The 24,229-nt window shown below is 39.8% G+C and overlaps 1 protein-coding gene across 1 annotated transcript in view; it reads right to left on the reverse strand.

Moving 5' to 3' along the window:
- Nucleotides 1–477: 477 nt before the first annotated feature.
- The window catches only part of map1b (microtubule-associated protein 1B), a 119,916-nt gene continuing 96,164 nt past the window's right edge, over nucleotides 478–24,229 (reverse strand). The window contains exons 4-7 of the mRNA XM_078564211.1: nucleotides 23,037–23,177; nucleotides 16,568–22,541; nucleotides 10,270–10,508; nucleotides 478–7,090 (exon numbers count right to left, since the gene is read on the reverse strand). Coding sequence (XP_078420337.1) covers nucleotides 6,935–7,090; nucleotides 10,270–10,508; nucleotides 16,568–22,541; nucleotides 23,037–23,177 — 6,510 coding nt within the window. The 3' untranslated portion in view covers nucleotides 478–6,934. The remainder of the gene's footprint in view (nucleotides 7,091–10,269; nucleotides 10,509–16,567; nucleotides 22,542–23,036; nucleotides 23,178–24,229) is intronic.

The raw sequence follows: 24,229 nt of genomic DNA on the forward strand, positions 1-24,229 counted from the left end.
GAATCATCGAAATTTACAGCACAGGCAGCCATTCAACCCATTGCATTACCTCTCTGATGTCTCCCCATAGCCTGGATTATCCTTCTGCTTCAGACATTTATGCATTCTCTCTGTAAAAGGTGCAATGATCTCTTCAACTACTTCAAGCCACACCACCAAGGGCAATTAGGGATAGGCAATAAAAATGCTGGTCTAGCCAGCAATGCGCACATCCCGTGAAAGAATAAAATAAAAACATTAACTTGATGTGTACAGAAATTTCTCCCTTTACTCAGTGACAATTTTAAATTGATAACCCCCCTCATTGCCGATTCCCTAAACAAAGGAAAATACTTTTCCCTATTCATTCTAGCAAAGCCCTGTACAAACTTCCCATTAAAATAATGATAGACTAGGACAGCAAGTGGGAAATGTAATTGTCTCATACTTGTTGCTCATTGCACAAACATTGCTGGGAAAAAAATAACCATAACTCAATTGTCGTACTTCATTTTATTGTGGATTTTAATTTAATTGTTCCCTTTACATCAAATACTCCAGTGGCAGGGGATATTGCACACAATATCTGAAAAGCACTACATAATACTTTCACTGAAAACTAAGTTCTACATTAGATATGACTGGATAGAATTTTGCAGGATTATAAGACATAAATACCATACACAGCTGCAGTTTGACACATAAAACATTGTTCAGATAATGGGAGGATTGTGAGTTGCTGCTCAGCCAGCAGTAAGGCTGGTGCTTTCCATATTTGGAAGATAAAACTGCATGCAAGTGTTTAAGCAGATTTTTTTTTAATGTTCGCAGTCTATTCATTTTTACAAGTCATCAGCAGAACTTCTGAGAGTTAAGGATGAGAGTAAATTTGGACAGTCACAAGATTGGTTGCAGTCACTTACCCGGGCATTAGGCATTAACAGTTTTTGGTCACTATTACTTTGTAATGTCACAAACATCCCACAAACAGCATCACTTAGTAAATCAGCTGACGTATCATCAGGTCACAGCTACATAATGTGATGTCACACATATAATTCAGCTTTAACAATGAGATTTGTTTTAAAAACACACTCGGAACCCCAAACACGCATTCATTCTGATATCTAAAAGTGAGCAATTCCCTCGCCGCGATTGCTATCCCAATTTTAGTGTACTCAATTTTTCTTTTTATTAAAACAAACTTCACAATACATACCCGTTTGATCCACAGATTACCATAACGGGGACATGTTTGTAGTAAGGTGGAAATGAGTTGCATTGCAAATTTTAAACGTGCAAGTGGATTGTGAACAAATGTTTCATCAAAACCCAGTACATTAGTTTTGCTGCAGTGTACAAATCTGGAAGAAAATTAATTATGGCAGGATATCAGTGGATTGTCTATTTCAAAAAATGGTTGGTTGTCAGAATGTAACATGTTCAAACCCACTTAGTTATGGAAATTCATCATGGCTAGCTCTTTGATCCTCAAGGTCCTTGGGAACCATCAAAAATAAGTGCACAATCATTTTCACCTTACTGACATTGTGAGTTTGAAGGCTTTTAAAAACACCACACAGCAAAAGAAAATGTACATACATTGTTAAATTCAGGTAAACTCGTTTCATAAAAATCTATCCTGGAGGTTCCATGCTTCCACGGTACAAAGTTCGACTTCTCACCAAGCTCCTTTTAATATTGACATTTATTACCATAGTGCAATCTGACAATTACACAACAATGATTTGTCCAACTCAGTAAAATTACCTTTTTGCCTGCAGGAAATGTAAACATGAAACAGGAAACAAACCGGGGTGCAATCAGCAAATGCAACTTGCTGTTTATATTTTTTTTTACAAAAATCACACTTGACTATCTGAGCTTTACCTGCTTTTTATTTGTTGCCACCACCCTAATTCCATGCTTTGTTACAACATTTTAATCTCTTCTCTGAAAGGTAGGTTTTGATGTTTTATTTTTATCATGAAAAAATGATTCCTACAAAATACTCTTGCTTTTCAGAAGAAATGAATGAAAAAAAAAGCCAGGGGAAGGGACTTATGGAAAGCTAAGCTTTAAAAGTTCAACGAAGCATTTGAAGAACTGCACCCCCTATCAAAAAGCGTGTACCATTAGGAAAAGCTATGTACCACTCTGTGCATTTATGCACCTTGCTCTGGGCAAATTACGTGCCTCTTCAACCAGTACCATTTGAGAAGGTGTATAGACACATTCAAAAGGAACTTGAAGCAAGTCTCCACAAACATTTTACACAGAGACATCAATAAAACAGCATGCCACGTGCACGTTCTCTCAGCACTCATCCAATAATAACAACTATCTACTTGAGGTTTCATTATGGTTCCAAAGAAGTGTAGGGAAGGGCAATTTATCTGAAACAGTCATAACAAACTCCTTTGCAAAAAATACATAAATTAGAACAGCTTATCTTACAATATTTTTAGATTCAACCATTGGTTCTATCTGAGAATCATACAGCACAGAAGCAGGTCTGTACTGCTCTTTCAAAGAGCCAATCAGGAAAGGGTTTTTTTTTAAAAAACTCAGTAATTTTGATTTTACAGTTTGTAATTTTGTACAGTCAGAAAGATATGGACTATAATGGAAGTAAATCTTCAAAAAAAATCTGTATTTAAATAGGTTAGTACAAGAACATAGTTACTAATATCAAGAAACTGGAGTGATGAAGCCGAGGGTGGGATTTTACAGCCCCAACTGCCAGCAGATGAATGGCTCGCCGCAGTTTCCGGCCCCACCCCTGCTGGCTGCAACGGGGCCATAAAACTTTGCCCCAAGGCTGCCACATTTTTCACGTCTTGTGTGTTTTGTGTTAAGAATGTTCCCCTGTATGAAGACCCAAACAATATGCTTCAATCACCACCACCACCTTCTCAGGGGCAATTAGGGATGGGCAACAAATGCTGGCCTGGCCCAGCCAGCGATGCCCACATCCCGTGAAAGAATCATTTTTTAAAAAAAACTTTTGAATTTAGCTATTTTTTGTATTTCTCCGTGATTCTAGAAGTAAAAGGCTAGTCAACAATGTAATGAGCACAAGGAAGAAGGTAGTGTGGTGTCACATTTGGACCTTTATAAGATGGCTGATTCACCCCTGCCACCCCCTCCCTCATTCCCACCTACTGTCTGCCCCCAGCCTCTACTACACTGCTCTTGAGCCAACTGGTAGATGATGTGCAAGAGTGGCCTAGGGCTTCATTCATGTAAAAATGTTGTCTTGTGGGAAAATACCAGAGACTTCACTTGACTCTTTGTCCTCACAATGTGGCTGACAATAGGACCACAATGTGTAGGAGTTGAATTCTGTCACCCTGTAGTATATCAGAGGACCATGACAGAGCAACACCACATAGTTTCAAACAGCAGCAACTTTGTGCAGCTCAAACAAGCCAAATATAAAGTAAATGGTCACTGCCTTTTTAAACTTCTACATAATTATAATTAGGGTGAGGCCATCCTTTAAAAGAAAAGGCTTTAATTTAGCCAGCATTTAACCATACAGATATAAAACAAACACCTTTCAAGTGTCTAAAACTGACTTGACGTTTTGGCATTAACTGCAGAAGCTAAAATTAAAAAGGTGTTTTTTTTTAAATAGCAAAAACAAATAATTTAAAACCATGTGCTTCAGCAATCCTTCTTAAATAACCCACTTGGAAAAATATCTTCAAATAAAATACCGCAATAACAAAACGTTATAATACAAATGTAATATTGCATAAGTTTAGTGGCTGAAGCAACACGATAAAGTTTGACTCTAATGAAGCCTACCCACATTAGGAAAGCTGTGTACAAAAACAGTGCAAACATAATGGTGCTTTCATTTTCTGTTAAAACAACTTTGCATCACACTTTTGTTCATATAAAGTATTTAAAAATAAAATAATCAGCTTTTTTTTAAAAAAAAGGTACTATACAAAAATGAGGTCATATCTGTGGGGAAGCAGCTGCTTGAGTTGTATATCTGACAAAGTTACAATCAGTGGGGTCAAAGGTCATCTAAATCCAGACTAAGGCTCATTACCAAGATCCAACAGTGGATATTTTAGACCACAATGGAGTGGAAGTTAAATCAGATATGAAGGGTTACAAAAAGTTTCAGTAAATTTTCACAACACTCATGCATTTCTTTTTCTGTGCACCGGTCAATCATTCTGTGTCGGGGCAGAAATCCCATCATGTAAATAGAGTAATGATCCACTTTTGTAAATAACAATCCCTATCAGTATTCTGGCAGGTGTGCACAACACTATCTACATGTTATTTGTGTTTTACACCAAAGTAGTTGGATGCCATAATTTTTAACCCCAATCAAAAATCTTGAAGAATCCAACATCTGAATGAGACATGATATCACAATCCAAAGTGATTTCTGGTCCTGCACATTTAGCTGGAGGTGGACACATGCAAGCATTTTAGCGAAGAAACTGCTGTCATATTTGATATAAAAGAAAAGTGCATTCTTGTCACAAAAATGTACACAGTATCCTGCTCTCAGCTATTAGGATTTTTAACTGGGAAACTGCAAGCCTTGGAATAGTAAGCAAACAAGAATGAATCAAAACTGCCAGAAAATAATGGGCTCCAGATTATCATTAACATTGCACATTCACATCTTATGTGGCATTGAGTTTTATACTGCACTACCATTTATCAGATTAAAACAGAACTACTGTGGATCTCAAAGTATCTCTTTTGAACATTTAAGCATGTGTTGACCTGCATTTCTCCTAAAATTAATTTCCCCTATTTCAACAAACCAAATATATTTACTAAAATATACACCAAATACATTCTCAACACAAAAATATATTCAAAAATATACAAGCTTCCTTGCTAGCTTTTCTAGGAAAGTAGGAACAAAATTATGACTAAGCTTTACAGAGATGGCATTTGCAATCGTCTTAGTGGACTCCAATTATACTGCTGAAGAATTCCCAAAACCTTCACTGCAAGTATCTATTTCACTGATGAACTGCTGGTAAACCATTTGAAATAACTTTGATTTGAAATTGCTTTAACGTTTCCAGCATTACTTTAGTCTTTAACTAACTGATCATTATCATCATCCACACACATTTTAACTTTGTTAAAGGTACAAGTTGATTTCGGAAAATTCTCCCAATATTTCCAATAGCACCATCTCTAATTGGGAATCCAGTCTGATACAATCTGAAATTGTTAATTTATTTGCACAAAAACATGCAGCACACTTTATTTTTTACCAAAACAATGTAAAAAGAATTCTTAAGCGCTTCCCAGGTTATGACACTGCACTTTTTCACTTTTCAAGTCATATAGACTTGACTGATTTTAACCAAATAAAGCAATGGTGTGAAGAAATGCATTCAACACTTCTAAATCCCTTACATGACACATAACTACAATTCTGTTCACCATATACTCTGGTACACTTAGACTTACACCTTACAACTTGGGTCTTGTGTGTGGTTTCAAGGGAAAACAATCAACAAAGGGTTTTGCAATTACAAATGGTTTGCAGGTACAACATACTGAAGAAGATATACCAAAATATTTTTCCACTGTTGGATCTTTTTCATATGTGAATTAAAACAAAATTAATTCAAATTTTAGCTCCACAACATTAACAGTATTACACCAATGACTGCACATTACCAGACCTAGTCAGACTTGGATGTAATATTAAGCTATAAGGATCATCAATAAGGTTCTCCCCAAGGTAATTTTTAGAACTATAAATGGTCAATAGTTAAGCTAGTTACAAGAGCGAGCACCGTCTCTGTCCCAGTCAACATAACGCACCCAGCTAGTGAACCTTTATTGACTTCTTTTGACTAAAAAATAATTAATTCATGCAAAAAGAATATAGGTTACTTATTAATAACATGTTACATAACCAAAAAGAAACAAGACTTTCTGCATACTTGGAGTGATTTTTCTCCATATTCCAATTCTGCCAGATCCTTGCTAAAAACAACTACTTTTGGAAAAAAAAGTATACATCACATTTGAACATCTGCTATGACTGATCTCAAGGAAATCGTGGTGTCGCATACACACACACACACACACACACACATCACAGTACTACTCAAACTACTGTCCTATACTGATCTTCACTACTGATCTGTTGTCTGCCTCATACACTTCCCATTTTAAAAAAAAGTGCAACCTAGATCACATTACATTCAAGTCACTGTCTAAGGCAAAATGACTAGTATGTGTACTCCCAACTCCTTTGGTTTCTGCTTAAGTGTATTAGCTGTCATTTTTTTTAAGCATGCAGTTTTATCAAGGCTTAATGGCAATATGCCATGTTCAAATGCAGAATTAAATCTGTCCAGAAGCTGGTACACAGGGAACATGCCTTAGTTAAATATCTCTGCATATTTATGGGGGGGTGGGTGGATGGGCTAGTTACGTGAATAGGGTTCAAAATACTTGTGAGTTTAGTACATGTTGCGTTACCACATGGAGTTGTATACTGCCTTGCACAGCACTGTAGTCATTAAAAAGCTACATTTCACACTTTTTAAAACTGTTGTTGTGATGATTTATTGTCATGTAAAAGTTCTGTTCCCACAGGTAAGAACCATGTAACTTTCTTTCACTAAATCAGTTTCTTCCAAACACAAAAATCCTGAACCAGGATCAACCACACCACAAATGTGATGGATTCGGAGCTTGGCTGATTCAAGTATTTTAAACCCTGTTGTTACATTTTTTTTAGGAATACGAAAGTTTTGCCTTAGCATAGGAACTAAATAGTCTGGAAAGTGTTACACGCTAGTGACCTGTATAACAAATCTATCGTACAATATTCAGCAGACACTGATTTATATCTGCTTTCCTTCCTTTTTTTTTTAAATTTCCATTTGAGTGCTTCCCCTTAGACAACTGGTTGAATGTTCTGGTTTTATGGGACTCCCAGTTACAATTCGATCTTACACGCAGGGAACGATTCATCTTGCATGACGACAGTGCTGCTGCTTGCTAGCACCATGATGTTGAGGTCTTGTTGCTTCTCATGAGTTTGCTGGTACCATTCCCGCATGACTTCGGAGTCATGGGTTGGGATCAGAGTAACCTATAATCCAACACAAAACCATGGTGAAACTCTACTCCATCTACTATTTACTGAACAATCAGAATCATAACTACTCACAATTCTGTAAGTCATCAATATGAGGATAACTATACCTATGAAACCCTTTGCAAACGCTTAAAAAGAGAACTGAACCAGTTCCTGGCTAGGGCGGAATTCACATCTTATAAAACACAGCTGAAATACCAGCTAATATAAGCAAATACAACTTGCATTCATACAGCAGTTTTAATGTAGTTAAAAACCCTAAGGCACTTCACAGGAGCAACTTTTGAACAAAGTTTGAACTGAACCAGATTCTTTTCATTCATTCGTGGGATGTGGGCATCGCTGGCTAGGCCAGCCTTTATTGCCCATCCCTAATTGCCTTTGAGAAGGTGGTGGTGAGCTGCCTTCTTGAACCGCTGCAGTCCATGCGGTGTAGGTACACCCACAGTGTTGTTGGGGAGGGAGTTCCAGGGTTTTGACCCAGTGACAGTGAAGGAACAGCGATATATTTCCAAGTCAGGATGGTGAGTGACTTGGAGGGGAACTTCCAGGTGGTGGTGGCTCCATGTGTCTGCTGTCCTTGTCCTTCTAGATGGTAGCGGTCATGAGGTTGGAAGGTGCTGTCTAAGGAGCCTTGGTGAGTTCCTGCAGTGTATCTTGTACACACTGTTGCCAATGTGCGTTGGTGATGGAGAAAGTGAATGTTTGTGGATGGGGTGCCAATCAAGCGGGCTGTTTTGTCCTGGATGGTGTCAAGCTTCTTGAGTATTGTTGGAGCTGCACTCATCCAGGCAAGTGGAGAATATTCCACCACACTCCTGACTTGTGCCTTGTAGATGGTGGACAGGCTTTGGATAGTGAGGTGGTGAGTTACCCCCCACAGAATTCCTAGCCTCTGACCTGCTCTTGTGGGCACAGTATTTATATAGCTAGTCCAGTTCAGTTTCTGGTCAATGATTACACCTAGGATGTTGATAGTGGGGGATTCAGCGATGGTAATACTTTTGAATATCAAGGGACAATGGTTAGATTCTCTCTTGTTGGAGATGGTTATTGCCTGACACTTGTGTGGTGCAAATGTTACTTGCCACTTGTCAGCCCAAGCCTGGATATTGTCCAGATCTTGCTGCATTTGGACATGGACTGCTTCAGTATCTGAGGAGTTGTGAATGGTGCTGAACATTGTGCAATCATCAGCGAACATCCCCACTTCTGACTTATGATGGAAGGTAGGTCATTGATGAAGCAGCTGAAGATAGTTGGGCCTAGGATGGTTATTACACAATACTAGATCTAAATCAACTTTATCCCTAGTTAGTTCCACACATATTGTTCTAGGTAGCTGTCGTGAAAGCATTCTATTAATTTATCTTCCAGACACATGCCAATTTGATCTGTCCAGTCTATAATGATCACAATCATCACACTATCTTTGTTACAAGCTCCGATTATTTAACATTTCACTTGCTGCATTGGCCATCTCCATAGCCTGATTCCATTTGTCCCACAGCTGTGGAGGACCTAAAGGGCCACAGGCAGTCCCACCACGCCAAAGAACCCAGGTAAGTCTGGAGTTAGAGGCCACGTCAAGGCCTGCCAACACCACAGTGGCGATAAGAATGAGGGGTCTGGTTCAAGAGGCCAAGGGTGAGAGTTAAAAGGGGGCAGTAATCTTGTGTGAGTTGGAGGGGGGGGGGGGAGGATCTTCCAATAGCCCAAGGCAGGGGGCCTGCAAAGGAGATCCCTCTATGCCTTGCTCGACACCAACATGCGCAAGTAAAGCTGCCGGGCTTTCTGCAAGGTGTGGGCCTGGGCTTCTCCCTGCTGCAGGTAAAATACCTTAATAGACTCAAGGTTGGCTAGGCTCCCTCCCTTGCCCTTTGAAAATTTCACACAGGTCAGCGGTGGGTGTGTAGCTAGGTGGGAAGGCTACCTGCTGATTTTACATACCCACCAGCCTCCAAACCCGCCAGCGGGACAGCGTAAAATCCAGCCCTATGTTACAAAGTCAAAGAGGAAACCAAGGACAGGATTTTATGTCCTGCGAGCAGGCGTGTGCCCGACCCGATTGGACGTTAAATAGCGCACAATGATGTCAGGCGAGTGTCCCAACGTCATTCCGCACTCGCACAATATTTCGGTCAGCAGGCGCACGCGAGAGTCGGTAGCACGCCTGCCGACAATTAAGAGGCCTATTGAGGTCCTTAATTAATTAATTGAAGCATATTTTTCACTCTCTGTCCAACCTTACAGTTGGCGCGTGGGCGAGCCAACCAGGCGGCCTTTAGATTTTTTATGAAGCCTCATCCACGGGCAGGATGAGGTTTCCAGCATTAATGAAAACAAAATGTTTCGACATAATTTTTATAATGTTTATGGTCCTGTGAGTGAGTCCTATGGAAGTGACATTTGTTTTTCATTTTCAGGGTCTTTATTTTTGATTTTAAAATTTAAAATCCCTGCCTCCGGGGAGCTTTCAGTGTGCGCTCCCTGCGCATGCGTGGACCTTTGCGCTCGCCCACCTCCTGCCCGCACCCTGGCAACGCTGAGCTTCTCAGCGCGCCTTTCACGCTAGCTGGCCAGTGTGAAATCGCAGTTGGGGGCCGATTGCGGGCAGCAGACCCTTTCACAGCTGCTCCCAGGCCCGCCCGCCACACCCACCCGATGACCCGAAAATCCTGCCCAAGATTCTTAAAGATAATCTCAGCAATGAAGTACAGGAGTTCCATTTGGGGAAACAGTGATGCTGAATATAACAAGAGATTAAGAGGGTTATATGTTACAAAAATTGAAAGATAAGATTTTATTGCTTCATTGAAGGGTATGCAAAAAACCAAGCTGCAGCAATTCAGCCATTACACTGCCAGAAAACTTAATCGTATTTCATAGCAGTGCAGCCGGCAGTAAAGTTCATTGACATACTACTGTTTGTACTGATTATAATATCAGTATTCACTTCAACTTACCAGCAATAGCATTAATGGGAAAATACAGTTATATGCTGTGCAAGTAAAAATTTAAAACATTATAAGTATATTTTTCAGCTGTTATTACAAACATATGATACAAACATACTCTTGGAAAATTGTAAAAACAGTAACAGAACACTAAAAGAAAAAAACACTAAAAAGAACACCAAAAAAAGCACTGAAAGAAAGAGTTAGTGACTTTACCTGCGTGTTACTACCCCACTGAGACTTGCCCTCCAGGAGAGCATCCAACACAGCCCTGCTTGGCTCCTCAGCTGCATGGTCATTTCCACTCACTACATAGTAGGAAGATCTCACTCGTTTGAAAAACTCTGCATCCACAGTCTTGGCACTGCAGTGATTTGGAATGTATACCAGGTCAAGGTACACAGGCGGCCCCGGGGGCACCAATGGCATTCCTGCTGCCTTACTGCCGCTGGAAGCTTAAACAGAAAGGATTCAACATTTCACTATAATGGCAAAAATCAATTCCCTACAAAGAGAAAGTGAATTCCAAAGTTTTGTTATAAACATACTAATTCAGCGACAATACTTAAAACGCTTTTTTCGTCTATGTCTCCATGCTGTTCCTGGAGGCACTAATTCATATTGGGTATTTTTCTGCAGGTGCTGGTAGCCCAACAGTACCTTGGTCAAGCAATTTGACAAGCCTAGAAAATGCATATTGGTAGGCTATTCAACCACTGAAGGCTTAAACCATCCTTACCTGATGTCTACACACAATGGTGTACAGCTTTGTCTTGGATGGTATCACATCACTACCTATTATATGCTATGCCTCATTCAGTTCTATTGTGAGACAACACCCAAAGCTTCCACCTGATACACTTTCCAGCAGGAAGCACGAGTTTAAGATTAGGAGTGGAAACTCTGCTTGATTTTCTTTTTGACCTCCTTTGAAGCCATGGGTTTTGTGAGCTCCTGTAATCCTCGCTGAGATCAGTAAAGTCAGCATCAGCTGGTAACTGAACTTGAGACTTTGTTGGTTTTATAGTTGAGTTCCCAATTAGATAGCACTTTTACCCAATGAGGAGCAAAGTTCATTATTTGTCATGCATTTTAATAGACATGGGGCATTTTTTGAACAGTTGGCTTTAGCTTGAATTAAATAAATCCCATCTCTTCAATTGTTGCAATTAATACAGGGCTGGTAAATATGATGATTGTTCCAGACTAGAAGTGTCTGTGCTCAGTTATAAAATGCAGATAGATCATATCAATTCACATTTCAAACACCTCTTCATTAATTATTGCCTAAAATGCATTACAACGTGCAGGTTTTTTGAAAATCTTTGTTGTGAAACTTCCAGACAAATTTGACAAACACAAACACAAGCCTGTTGTGCATGTATAGGTTTTAAAACATGTTGCCAACAAAGTTACTGGAATTGTGAAGACAACTGGGATTTTGGTGAGCAATGGGGCAAATAGTGTATCTCCTTAACCAATAAGATTTAAGGATTGAGGAGTAAAAAGAGGAAGAACTGAGAAGGAGGGAGATCTAGAGTGGATGAATTCAATGCCAAATCAGGTTCAGAAAGAGAAATAAAGAAAGGGAATGAATGATTGGGTTAAGAGAGAGAAAAAAGAGAAAAGATAAAAGTAAGAAAACTGTTTAAATTTAAAACATTACATTTTTAAAATCTCAGAAAACAATTCACAACATGAAGGAGTGAGACTCCACAGTTATAATTGTTCACTTTCTGGGCAGGAGAGGTTGAATGGAATTAATTATCAATTATCACATCATTAAAAGGATACTTAGTTGTAATTACTAGGTTTAACTTTCTCTGGCAAGTTTAATAGGCAATTAATGTGAAAAATGCAGCAACTTCATGAAACTCAGAGAGGTTAATGCAGGATGCCGTTTTCTTAAAGCTAATGGCAGAGCAGTGCAAATTGGTCCGAGACTTGTAGCGATTTGCAATTCATGGGGTATCCCTCCCTCGCTCTAAATTGCTGGCCAATTTGGACATTAATATTAAATGTAATTCAGATATTGGTATCTTTTCAAACAAGTCTGGCCCAATGTTTCAGATGTGGACAAAAGATCAACATGACACTCTAACTGGTCTTTTCTCTCCCCACACTGACTTGCTATTCCCAGCATTTTCAGCTTTTGTTTTAGATATTACTCGTCATTTTGTTTTCTACATTATTTTGCTTCATGTTTATTTCAGAAGCTACCTTTGGGGTGACAGATGCTTTGAACTGTGAAAAAGTGTATGTCCAGATACATTTCAATTTAAAATTACACAACTACAAGGGAACTTTACAGCCAAAAAAGCCAAGGCGATTGAATGCTTAAGACCATTTATTTCTTGGTGCATTCATTTTAATTAAGAACTATCCAAATTCAAACAAAGCTGTAAGACAGGAAGAAAATGGTAAAAGATTGTTTCTAATGTTACTCTATATCCTCCTCCTATTCCAATATGTGTTAACGGAAAGTACCAAGAGAGAGAGAACATTTTGCTTATTAAGGCAGATTATTGAAAGCCAATCAAGAGCAACTTGGTCAGAATTATGCAGCCAGGAGACGAGCAGAAGATAAAAAAAAGCGCAAGTTCCAGTTCAGAATGGAGTTACACAGGGCAAGATTTCAATGTATCCATAGCATTCAAAAGTAAATGGTACAGAGGAGCTTTCAGCTCACTGAATGCAGCAGCCATTGCTGAGTAACTTTTGTTACACCTGGGTTGCTGGAAGAGAACAACCCAAGAATCCAGACAGCAGATGAGCTAAGGTCTTGGAGAACAAACTTCCCAACATTAGATCTAACACAAGAGCTTGAACAACCAGGGAGCTTGATAAAGGTGTAATAATTAGGTTGAACAGAGAGGCCTTGCAGGGATAGTCAACTTCTATTACAGTGAAGGCCACCAGTGCTCTCAAGTTTAATGCCACAAGGTCTTTCCCAAGCACTGACGGCATCACAGGATTCAGCTATCTTGCTGACTGCTGCTCTGTGAAGGTATCAACTGAAGACTTGTTATGCCATGCACCTACTTAACAGTTTAGAAGCAAGCAACAGCAAAGGCACTAAAGAGTTTGAAATAAGCTCAAAAGCTTTACTACACAGGTATCATTTTCTGTACACGTTTAGTAATTCATGTCTATTAACAATTCTATGGAATAGCTAAACAGGAAAGGACATTGTTGCACACTGACAGTTGATGGACTGCCACCAGAAATTAAGTACATCAAAGCATGCTATCTGTGTGATACTTTCATTCTGAGGCATCCTAACAGTTGTCACACTGTAGGACAGAGTATACAGCAAGAAAGAAATAGGGTGTGTAAGGAAGGTACCGCAATAATTATGGGTGACTTTAATCCACATGTGGATTGGGCGAATCAGATTGGCAAAGGTAGCCTGGGAAATTAGTTCATAGAGATATATTCGGGACAATTTCTTAGAGCAGTACTTTCTACAGCCAACCAGGGAGCAGGCTATTTTAGACCTGGTCATGAACAATGAGACAGGATTAATCAATAACCTCATAGTAAAGAAACCTCTATGTGATAGCAATCATAACATGATAGAATTTCACATTCTGCTGGCGAAACAGCTGGCAAAAGTGAACTGAGGATCTAGGGTAAAAGGTAGGACAGTAGAGATGCAGTGACAGACTTTTATGGAGATATTTAGTAACTCTTAGCAAAGATTTATCTCAGTGAGAAGAAAGACTTTTTGAGAAGGATCATCATCTGTGGCGAAATAAGGGGCGAAATAAGAAAATTAAGGATAATATCAAATTGAAAAGAACACTGTTCAAATCTGCAAAGATTAGTTGTAGGTCAAAAGATTGGTCAGATGTTAAGAATCAGCATAGAATGACTAAAAACATAATAAAGAGGGAGAAAGTAGAGTATGAGAGAAAGATAGCTGATAACATATAAACAGGTGGTAAGAGTTTCCAGACGTATTTAAAAAGGAAAAGTGTAGGTTAGGCTAGTGTTGATCCTCTAGAAAGTGAGAGTCTTGGGAATTGATCATGGAAAACAAGGAAATGCCAGAGGCATTGAACAGGTATTTTATGTCTGTTTTCACTGAAGAAGACTTGGAAAACTTCCCAAATATACTTGAAAATCAAGGGGTGAATGGGAGGGAGGAACTTAAAAACAATCGCTATCACCAGGGAAAAGGTTCTGGGAAAAATATTAGACCTAAAGGCAGACAAGTCCCCAAGACCAGATTTCCTGCATTTAGGGTCTTAAAAGAGTTGGCTGCAGAGATAATAAGAGTCATTGGTTATAATCTTCCAAAATTAATTAGATTCTGGAAGAGTCCCAGCGGATTTGAAAAATAGCTAATGTAATACCTTTATTCAAGAAAAGAGACAGAACACAGGAAACTACAGGCCAGATAACCTAACATCTGTCTTGGAAAATTGCTAGAATCCATTATTAAAAGGAGATTATAGTAGGTTACTTGGAAAATGTGATCAGGCAGAGTCAACATGGCTTTGTGAAAGGGAAATCATGTTTAACTAATTTATTAGAATTTTTTTGAGGAAGAAACAAGCAAAGTGGATAAAGGGGGACTTGTAGATGTGGTGTACTTTAGATTTCCAAAAGGTGTTTGATAAGGTACTATATCAAAGATTACTACACAAGATAAGAGCACATGGTACACGGGATAGCATATTAACATGGATAAAGGATTTGTTATCTAGCGAGAAGTAGACAGTATGGATGAATGGTTCTTTTTCAGGTTGGCAAGCTGTAACTAGTGGAGTGCCACAGGGATCAGTGCCGAGGTCTCAACTATTCACAATCTATTATCAATGATTTGGATGAAGGAACCGAATGTATGGTAGCTGATGATACTGATGACATAAAGATATGTAGAAAAGTAAGTTGTCAAGAGGAATAAATGAGCCTACAAAGGGATATAGATAAGTGAGTGGGCAAAAATTTGGCAGATGGAGTATGATGTGAGAAAATGTGAACCTATTCACCTTGGAAGGAAGAATCGTAAAGCAGTATACTATTTAAATGGAGATTGCAGAACTCTGAAGTACAGAGGGATCTGGGTGTCCTGGTAGATGAATCACAAAATGTTACTATGTAGGTACAGCAAGGGATTAGCAAGGCAAATGGAATGTTGGTATTTGTTGCAAGGGGAATGGGATATCAAAGTAGGGAAGTTTTATTGCAGCTGTACAGGGCCTTGGTGAGGCCATATCTGGAGTAATGCGTGCAGCTTTGGTCTCCTTCCTTGAAAAAAAAAGCATTAGAAACAGTTCACAGAAGGTTCACTCAACTTATTCCTGGGATGAAGGGCTTATCTTTTGAAGAAAGGTTGAACAGCTTGAGCCTATACCCATTGGAGTTTAGAAGAATGAGAGGTGATGTTATTGAAACATAAGATCCTGAGAGGACTTGATAGGGTGAATACCGTTTCCTCTCGTGGGGGAGACTAGAACCAGTTTTACTATTAAAATTCTCCCTTTTAAGACGGAAATGAGGAGAATTTTTTTTCTCAGAGCGTTGTTAATATGTAGAATTCTCTTCCCCAGAGAGCAGTGGAAACTGGGTGATAGAATATATTCAAGGCAGAGTTAGATAGATTTTTGATAGACAAGGGAATGAAGAGTTATGGGGACAGACAGGAAAGTGGAGTGAAGACCACAACCAGTTCAGTCATGATCTTATTGAATGATGGAGCAGGCTCAAAGGGGCAAATAGCTTTCAGCCTTTGCCTGCTCCTTACTCCTATATTCTTATTCAATAATCTGTTACATGACCAGGCAGGTTTACAGTATTCCAAGCACTATTGATCATTGACCAGCCAGCTCAATAAAGAGATGTGCAGGTTCATGTCAGATGGCATTCATCCCACTGATGCTCGAAATATTTCTGACATCCAACAATCTAATGAGTAACGTAGGGTCTAGCAAAACAAGAAGGAGGAAGTTTATCTAATTCTGTGCTAATAAACTGCAGTTTTAGTTGGTCAAACTCGCAGAGTAGCTTTCAAAATAAGAGGAATATATGGCTCCTGGTCAATAGTTTTATTTCTGAGGAATACTATAGCAAAATACTATAGCAAAATAGCATAATACGATAGCAAAAGTGTACCAAAATCGAAGAATAATAAAGAGCACTATGAGTGAACAAGTACTTAATCATTTAGTGCATTCCTGCTTCTCCTTAACACTAACTTTTACAAAATTGAGGTGATGATACAAGGTGGGAGAATTTTTGTACAGTTTAAGGTGGGAGAGTTTCTATACCGTTCTCCCAATTACCTACTATAACTTTGGTGGATGATCAGCAGAAATCCTTGAAAATTGGCATAAATTCCTCCTGGGTTTCCACCAAGGTTATGGAGGGAGATCAAGAGAACACTTTTGGAAATTCCAGGCAAATAAATGTATTTATTTTAAAAAAGCTTAATACTCAGTGTGATATTCTGGTTCTAAATTGAATCATTCAATACATCCAGTCACTATACAACGTCTAAGCATTTTACCTGGATTTTTAGTAGTATGTGTAGATTTTGAATTTGTGGTGTTAGTAGCATTTTTTGCTTCTTTGTCATCGCCTCGAGCGCCCTTTACTTCTGGATTAGTGCTAGCTTTGGCTCCTTTGTCCATTGAATCCTTCTTCTTAGGAGAAGCTGTTTTTGCAGTTTTATCAGCTGTTTCCTTAGCAGATGCTAGTGTATTTGTTCTGGAAGGAGCACTGGAATGCTTTGGTTTGCTGTCGGCTTTTCTGGAAGGAGAGGAAGACTTTGTCTTTGTGGCCTGTTTTTTGGTCTTTGTTCTCTCTTTGACCTCTTTCTTCAATGGCTTATCTGCCTTCGCCAAGTTCTGTTCAGTCGGCAATGCTTCAGGATCTACCATGCAAACATCTGGATGTGGTGGAGGAGGACTAGGGTCCTTTAACGAAACAGGTGGGGGATCTATTTGTCTGTGTACAAGTGTTCTGTCTGTAGGAAGAGTTTCTGACTCATCTTCAGAGTCTAAGGCAGCATCTGCAGTGATTGAAGGGCATTCTTCTGTTCCAGGAGGAAAATCTGAATCCGTCTGTGATGGAGCTGACTCGCTGACTGATGTTGCTGGGGTATCATCACATTGCCGTGCCTGCTGCTTTCCACCAGATGGGGGTTGGGCTCCTCCACCTTGTGTCAGTGGTCGTTCAAGGTCTTCAGGGGTATCATCTTGCTCAAAAAATTCTAATGGGCTTGGATTGATGAAAGAAGGGGAAAGATCAGCTATATTAAGCCTGAATGAAGTAGGAGTTTTATAACATGTATTGGCAGCATGTTGAACCTCTGCTGGGTGCACTGTTTCAGATGCAAAATATCCATCTCCAAGCTCATGTATATCTTTGGCTTTATCTTGTTTGCTGCTGAATGCCTCCATTTCTTCCAAGTCAGACTGCATTGTTGGAATTTTGCTTTGAGAGAGGGCAGGCTCTTGTAATGGGTGTGATGCATAAACAGCAGATACTTGCTCCGAAGGAGATATCATGGTTGATAACACTGGAGTCTTCTCCTGCAGAAGACCCAAGCTTGATGAATCTGATGTGTGCAGATGAGACACTTCTTTTGCATGTGAAAGAGGCTGTGAAAGATCAGACATCTGCAGTTCCTCCTGTTCTTGCAGTGGAGAGCTTCTCTGTGGTGAACGGGCAGGTGATATCCTTTCTGAAAGTAGTGGCACTCCAGAAGTAACTGGTTTTCCAGATAGTGCTGAAGTACAAACACCATATTCCTCTTGGAGTGGAGAGCTTGTTTGTGGTGTACGAGCAGATGAAGTTGATGGAGAAGCCTCTGTTGGTGGGGTTGAACCAAATTGCAAATTATCCCTTTCTTGACCATAGAATGATCTGTCAAGTGTAGGCAAAGCATGTTGGATAAACCCAGGCTCCTGCATATCTGATGGACTATAATCTACTTCAGTGGGCCCATTTTCAGATATGTGCTGGAAACTGGCATTAAACGCAGGTTGTTCAGGAGATTGTCTGCTGAAGTCCAAAGCTAAAGACTGTTCAGGTGAGTCCTGACTAAACTCCACAGACATTGTCGAATGTTCAGGTGACCTAACTTCCTGTACAGGAGTTCTGGATTTTGCAGTTTTTGGAGACACCTCAGGAGGAGAGATTGACATTGGCCTTGGACAATCCTCTTTAGAAGGCGAAACTTCAGCTTCTTGGAAAGTTGTAGGCGTTTGGACAACAGATACTGAAAGGGATTCATCTACTTCAGTTGAATGAGGAGACCCAACTTCCGCATGCAATGAGGGAGATACATCATCTGCTGTAGGTTCTGGAAAAGAACTTGTGGCAAGAGATGCTGTTGAGGCTGAAGCAACACCTTCTATATGGGAATAAGTGTCTTCTGCTACCACCTCATCGACAGGAGTAGCTGATTTGTCTGACGTGGTTCCTTCAGAAATAGACATTTTGCTGTCTTCTTTAAGAGAACCGATCTGACTGAGATCTACCAGTGTCGGGGACAGTTCAGCTGCTGTTTTATGAGCTTCAAAGGGACCAAGTGATGGGAAGGTTGCAACAGCACTTTCTTCCACTTTGCATCCTTGGCTAAAACTATCTTTGGGAGTCAACAACTCAAAAGCTGCCGCACGTTCTTTTTCAGGTGCTGCAGAACTGGATGAAAAATCATTAAATGGATAAAGGTGGGGTGAAGACAGTAGTTTAAGCTTTTCACTTGAGAGTTCCATTGCACCTTCAAGGAATTGTACTGGGAATTCTTCTCCATCATTTGGAGAACTATCAACAGGGGAACTGGAACCCAACATTGGTGGACTTCGTAGTGGAGACAAAACCTTTTCTACAGGTGATTCTGAATCAGGTACAGGCTCATCCATGGGGCTATATCTTGGACTGGTCTCGTCAACTTTCATATCATCAGTCTCAATAATAATTGGAGTTGGGAATTTTCCCGTTAATTCAGTTGCAGCTTTACTGTCTTCCTCATCTACTGGAGACTGATAAAATGGGGTGTGACCAGCACTAGGAGAACCAGACTGTGTGGGAGATGCCATCTCTAAGGTTTTTTCTTCGGGACTAGCGCAATGATCATCTGGAATTTCATGGTCAGACGTTGTAAGATCTGTGGATGCTTTGTTATCTGATGGAGTCAAATCAAAGTTGACATTTTGATCACTCAAAGGTGTCCTAGACTGTGGCGATGACCCAACTGGGCTCCTTACAGGGCTTAATTTGGCTTCAAGGTCTTTTATTTGATTATCCTGTTTCTCAATATCTAGGTCCTCCTGTTTTTCAAATTCATCAGGTTTAGGAATGCCAGTCGATGGGCACTTAAAGCATTTGTCTTCTTCCATTGAAGATGTGGGAGATATTGTTGAGGCTGATGCTGGATAATCATCACCTTGTGTTACTTCAGTTTTTGAAGTTTCTAATGAGACTCCATTGTAAGTGTCAGGAACAGGAGAAAGCTTGGCTCCCTCACGACCCTGAGAAATAACAGTAGTTTCAAACTTTGTCATGCTTACGAACTCCTGAGTAGGAGATTCAGTTTCTTCATTGTTAGTCTCATCGCTCATAATGTCTCTAGGTGTGGACATTTCATCCATTGGGGTAGGTTCACTAGAAATTTCAATTGTAGATTGAGTAAAACCTGATGTAGCTGTAAATTCTTCTGGTGGCTCTTCATGGGTTTCTTCATCAGAAACTGTTATTTCACTTTCAAAATCAGTTGGTATTGTCTCATTACGAATTGACAATGTTTGATCAATAATTGAAGTATGAAGTGCAGAGAATTTATCCAAAGTTGCACCAGGGGATGGAACTTTTACTTCATGTATCTCAGCGGTTTTAGTGTCACCTATATCCTTCTCTTCACAAATTTCAGCTTCTTTGCTAAGATCTACTCTGCTCGCTTCATCTTCTGCCTCTTCTTCAGCTTCAGCCTTTTCAAGAAAGTCTTCTCGTTCTTTACGATCATCTCCAGCTTCAGATTCTTCCGTCTCTTCTTTTTCTACTACCTCTTCATCCTCAACTGGTTCTTCAGTTTCAATTAATTCTTCTGCTTCAATGTCTTCGGTCTCAGCTTTTCCCCCAGTTAAGACATGTTCAGTTTTGCTTGGAGGCATCTTTTCCACTATATCTTCTGCTAGCTCCTCAACATCTTCAGTCTCTGCCTTTTCTTCATAGTCACCAGGTTCAGAGGATTCTTCAAAAGCAGCACCTTCATCCTCAAATCTTTCTAATGTAACCTTATTTCCAGTTTCAATGTATTCTTGAGGAGACTGTTCAAATTCACCTTCTGCTTCAGTGGTTGTTATTCCTTCATCAGGAGATTCATCTGTCTCTAAAGAATCCCCACGAATTATAAACCCTCTTTTTTTCACTAGTGTAGCTTCTTGCACTTCATTATTTCTTGAATTTTCTGTTGGGACAATAGGTCCTTGAATTTCTCTTTTCTCTTCTTCATTAAGTTCTTCAAAGTCCTTAGTTAAATCTTCTGGTGAAGACATTAATGATCGTTCAATTTCATGTTCATCTGCAGCTACTGCAACTACTGCTGCTGCTGCTGCTGTTACTGTTGCTGCTGCTGCCCCCGCCATGGCAACATGTTCAATTTTGGTCTCTTTCTTGCCTGGTTTTGGCTTTCCTTTTTCTTTTGGTTTACTTGTAGTGTCTTCCTTCTTTATTGGTTCACTTTTCCTTTCCACTTTGGGTTTTGTTGGTAATTTTTTCGCCTCGGTTGTAGTCATAGATTTTTTAACTTCCTTAACAGGCTTCTTCAGGTCTTTTTTGACATCGTTGTCATTTTTTTTGATTTCTTTCTTTTCTTCCTTTTTCACTTCTTTCAATGGTGTTTCTTTTTTCTTCACTTCTTTTTTAATATCTTTCTTTGCTTCTTTCTTTATTTCTTCTTTTTTAGGTTTCTCTTCTTTTTTAATCTTTTCTTTTTTAATAACAGCTTTGTCTTCCTTTGTCTCTGGCTTTACACTCTCTTTTTTCACTTCCTTTTCTTCTTTCTTCTTGTCTTCTGGCTTCTTTGCTTTGACCTCTTTCTTCACAATTCTTTCCTTTACAGGTTTTGGTTTGTTCTCAGCTTTTAGTTTGTCATCGCTCTGTGTTTTTTCTTCAAGTTCCTGTTTAGCTGTTTCCTCTTTTGCTTTTGTTTCCTTTTCTTCAGGCTTTGATTGTGAGTCTGTTTTAGGTTTTTCCTTTTTAACTGCAGGTTTTTCCTTTTTCTCTACCTTTGGAAGCTTTTCTTTAATAGCCTCTTGTTGGTTAACTGCAGTAGGTTTCACCACATCTGGTGTTTCTTCCTTGGCATCCTTCTTAACTCCTTTAGCAGCGGTTGGTTTAGAATTAGATTTAAGACTCTCCTTGCTGTCACTCCGTTGTTTCATCTTGACCTGTTTAACAGTTGGGACAGCCAAACCAGCTGTTAGCTCTTTTTGAGTTACCACTGGATGTTTAAGGAAGTCTAAATCTTTGAGTTTTTCTAATCCATCCAGGATATTGTACTGTGGAGCATTTCCTGGGAACAGGGCACGTACTATTTTTTCAGTTGGGTTAGCTGGATGCCATACAATCAGTGAGGATATTGAAGTCAAGTACGGGAATGAAATTTCTGCATCTTTGCCATTTGGTAACACTAGCCCAGTTTTAGCTTTGTTATTGCTGGACCAATGTTGCATGAAAAATTGTAGCTCTTTGCTTCCTTTCACTGGATTTAAAATGTACATTTCTAGTCTTCCCACACCCATTTTCTGGAACAGTATTACTGGATCAATAACATTTCCTACAGTCCTGTACAGGGGTTCTGGTTTTATAGACAATTTGTTTAAGTACTGGAGAGTAAGGCAGGTTTCCTCGGTATTTCTCCTGACCCTGAAATTAGGCTGCAAGTTTGCAATATTTTCTGGGACATTAAGAAATACAACCCCCAGCTCAGGTGAGATTAGATTTTTCAGCCAGTCACTGTTAGCAGTGGACCCTTGTGACTGCTCCTCTTCTAGTTCTGCTATTTTACGTTGCAGCAAACTATTGACTCCAGGGAGATTATCAGCTCCATTGTGGGTGAGTAGAATGGAGTCAACTCTGTCCAAGTGTCGAACCAGTTTCCAGAAGCATGACTTACGATCTGAACCCCCATTTATAAGCATGTTAAATCCATTCACAGCAAACAAAGCCGAGTCCCCTCTTCCACCAGGGAAAATGTAGCAGCAAGGTTTTGACAGTTTCAGGAAGCCGCCTGATGCTGGGGGCTCCAATACGTCAAAGGATGATGGTACCTCAACCGATTCTGAGAGATATTCAGTGAATTCTGAAAGTCCTTCCATTTCTGGTAGAATGGAGACTGAGTTCAGTTTTATATTGATGAAGTCCTGCAGGTTATGCTTTTCCAGGTTTGTGTTTTTCCAATCGCCTTCCTCAAGGCAGAATAATGTGAGGCTGGCTTTATTGGCTGGATGTGTGGTGCTTAGTAGTTCTCCAATCTGACAGCAGAATAAAAGATAATACTTAATTAGTAATTAGTTTTGAAAGACCTCAATTAACACTGAGTTGCCTTTTATAAATAGATTGCACCACATTCAATTCCTGCCAAATAAATTATAATTCCTTATCAGGAATGCTTGCAGCAGAAAGAAACCGTGCAGCATCCTTCCATTTGTACTTTCCATTACCAAAAATGGATGTAAATATTTTGAAGTGCTAATTTTAATGTTTGTGTAGTTAAATTATAACGATACCAGAACTCATAACTTGTTTGTGTGCACTTTCACTTTTCTCTTAGTTGCAATTCCATTCAGTAAATCCCCATCCATTTACAAAGATGTAAGAACTGTATTTATTCCGTTCATGTTTGCACATGTATTTTGAGGTCATTTTCTTGCCACCTCTTGTGGACCAGATATCCAGGGATCCAAAGCAATTTGGTCAAAACAATGTTTTACTAACAATACCAGAGTGCAAAGCATTTGTTTACTTACCTCCTGATCTGTAAAAATTTCAATAAAGTTCTGAAATGAGAATGAACCAGATTGCAGAATCAGTTCCCCTGTATTTTCACAGCACTGTCCAGTTAGCACCAGCAACTTGTGTCGAGCAGCATCAGTAATCAAGAGGCGTACCTAGGAAAAGAATCTGTGGCTTAGAAATGTAGAGCCAATAGCTACAAGGGTATATTTTACAAACTTGCACTCCTAGATGAAGCTTCCATTGACTGTTGACCTCCCTTTAGGATTTACCTAATGTGTTCTCCCAGTCCATGAAAGTCTGTGATGGGAGCATGGGTAAATTTTACAGATTTGCAGTCCCCACATTGAACATTGTGGCTGGAGCAGATGCTGAAGGTCATCGTGAAGCTCATTCTGATATAGAAAAGATATAATAAATGGCACAACATGTCACCATTATTGGAGTGGCCACGGCTGAGGCCCAGGGCTGAACTATCAAAGATGATGGTATGCTTATACCTAATTCTCCTTCTCATATCATTGTTCCCTCATCTCCCAATGTCTTCTGATTTACAAGCTGCAGATGATGTAAGTAGGCACCTCCAGCATTCCCCCCTCACCTACAACAGCCCTATCATCATGTTCTTCTTCTTTCAGGTACTTAAGAACCACAACCTGGGAGTGGTGGAACAGCAAGGAGACATTGACGATGGAGAAACACAGTCACTAAATCTTACATTTGTAATCAATGGCTCAGATACCGACACTGTGCATCAATTTAGGAGCAGAGTCTGCATGCGATGAGTTATTGGGCATGAGTGACCCAGGGCAAGGGGCACAGGTGTCAGTATGCTATAGGGCGAAGTCACACATGAGATCTACTGCTGAGGAATCAGATGAGCATTTCAGTGTGGCAGGATACAGAAGGTGGCTGATGGGTATATCAGACCAAGTGTTTGGCGCATTGGCAGGCCTGCCAGAAAGCTTGTGTGTAATATCAAGGAGCTTGGGGGAGTCCGGCACCAACTTTGCAAAGGGCTTTGCAGAGAGCTTGGAGCCCACCCTATCTAGTATGGAATTGGTCGCCAACTCAACCAGCACATTTGTGGTCCCAACCATGATGCATCATGTGGTGACTAATGCCTCAGCTTCCAATGTAACACAAGCAGCAGCCACACATCCTAGTGCTACAGTGGAAGCTCAGACTTCAGCCCTGCAAGCTCATA

This window comes from Cetorhinus maximus, chromosome 2 (genome assembly GCF_964194155.1).
Source record: "Cetorhinus maximus chromosome 2, sCetMax3.hap1.1, whole genome shotgun sequence".
Taxonomy (NCBI): Eukaryota; Metazoa; Chordata; class Chondrichthyes; order Lamniformes; family Cetorhinidae; genus Cetorhinus; species Cetorhinus maximus.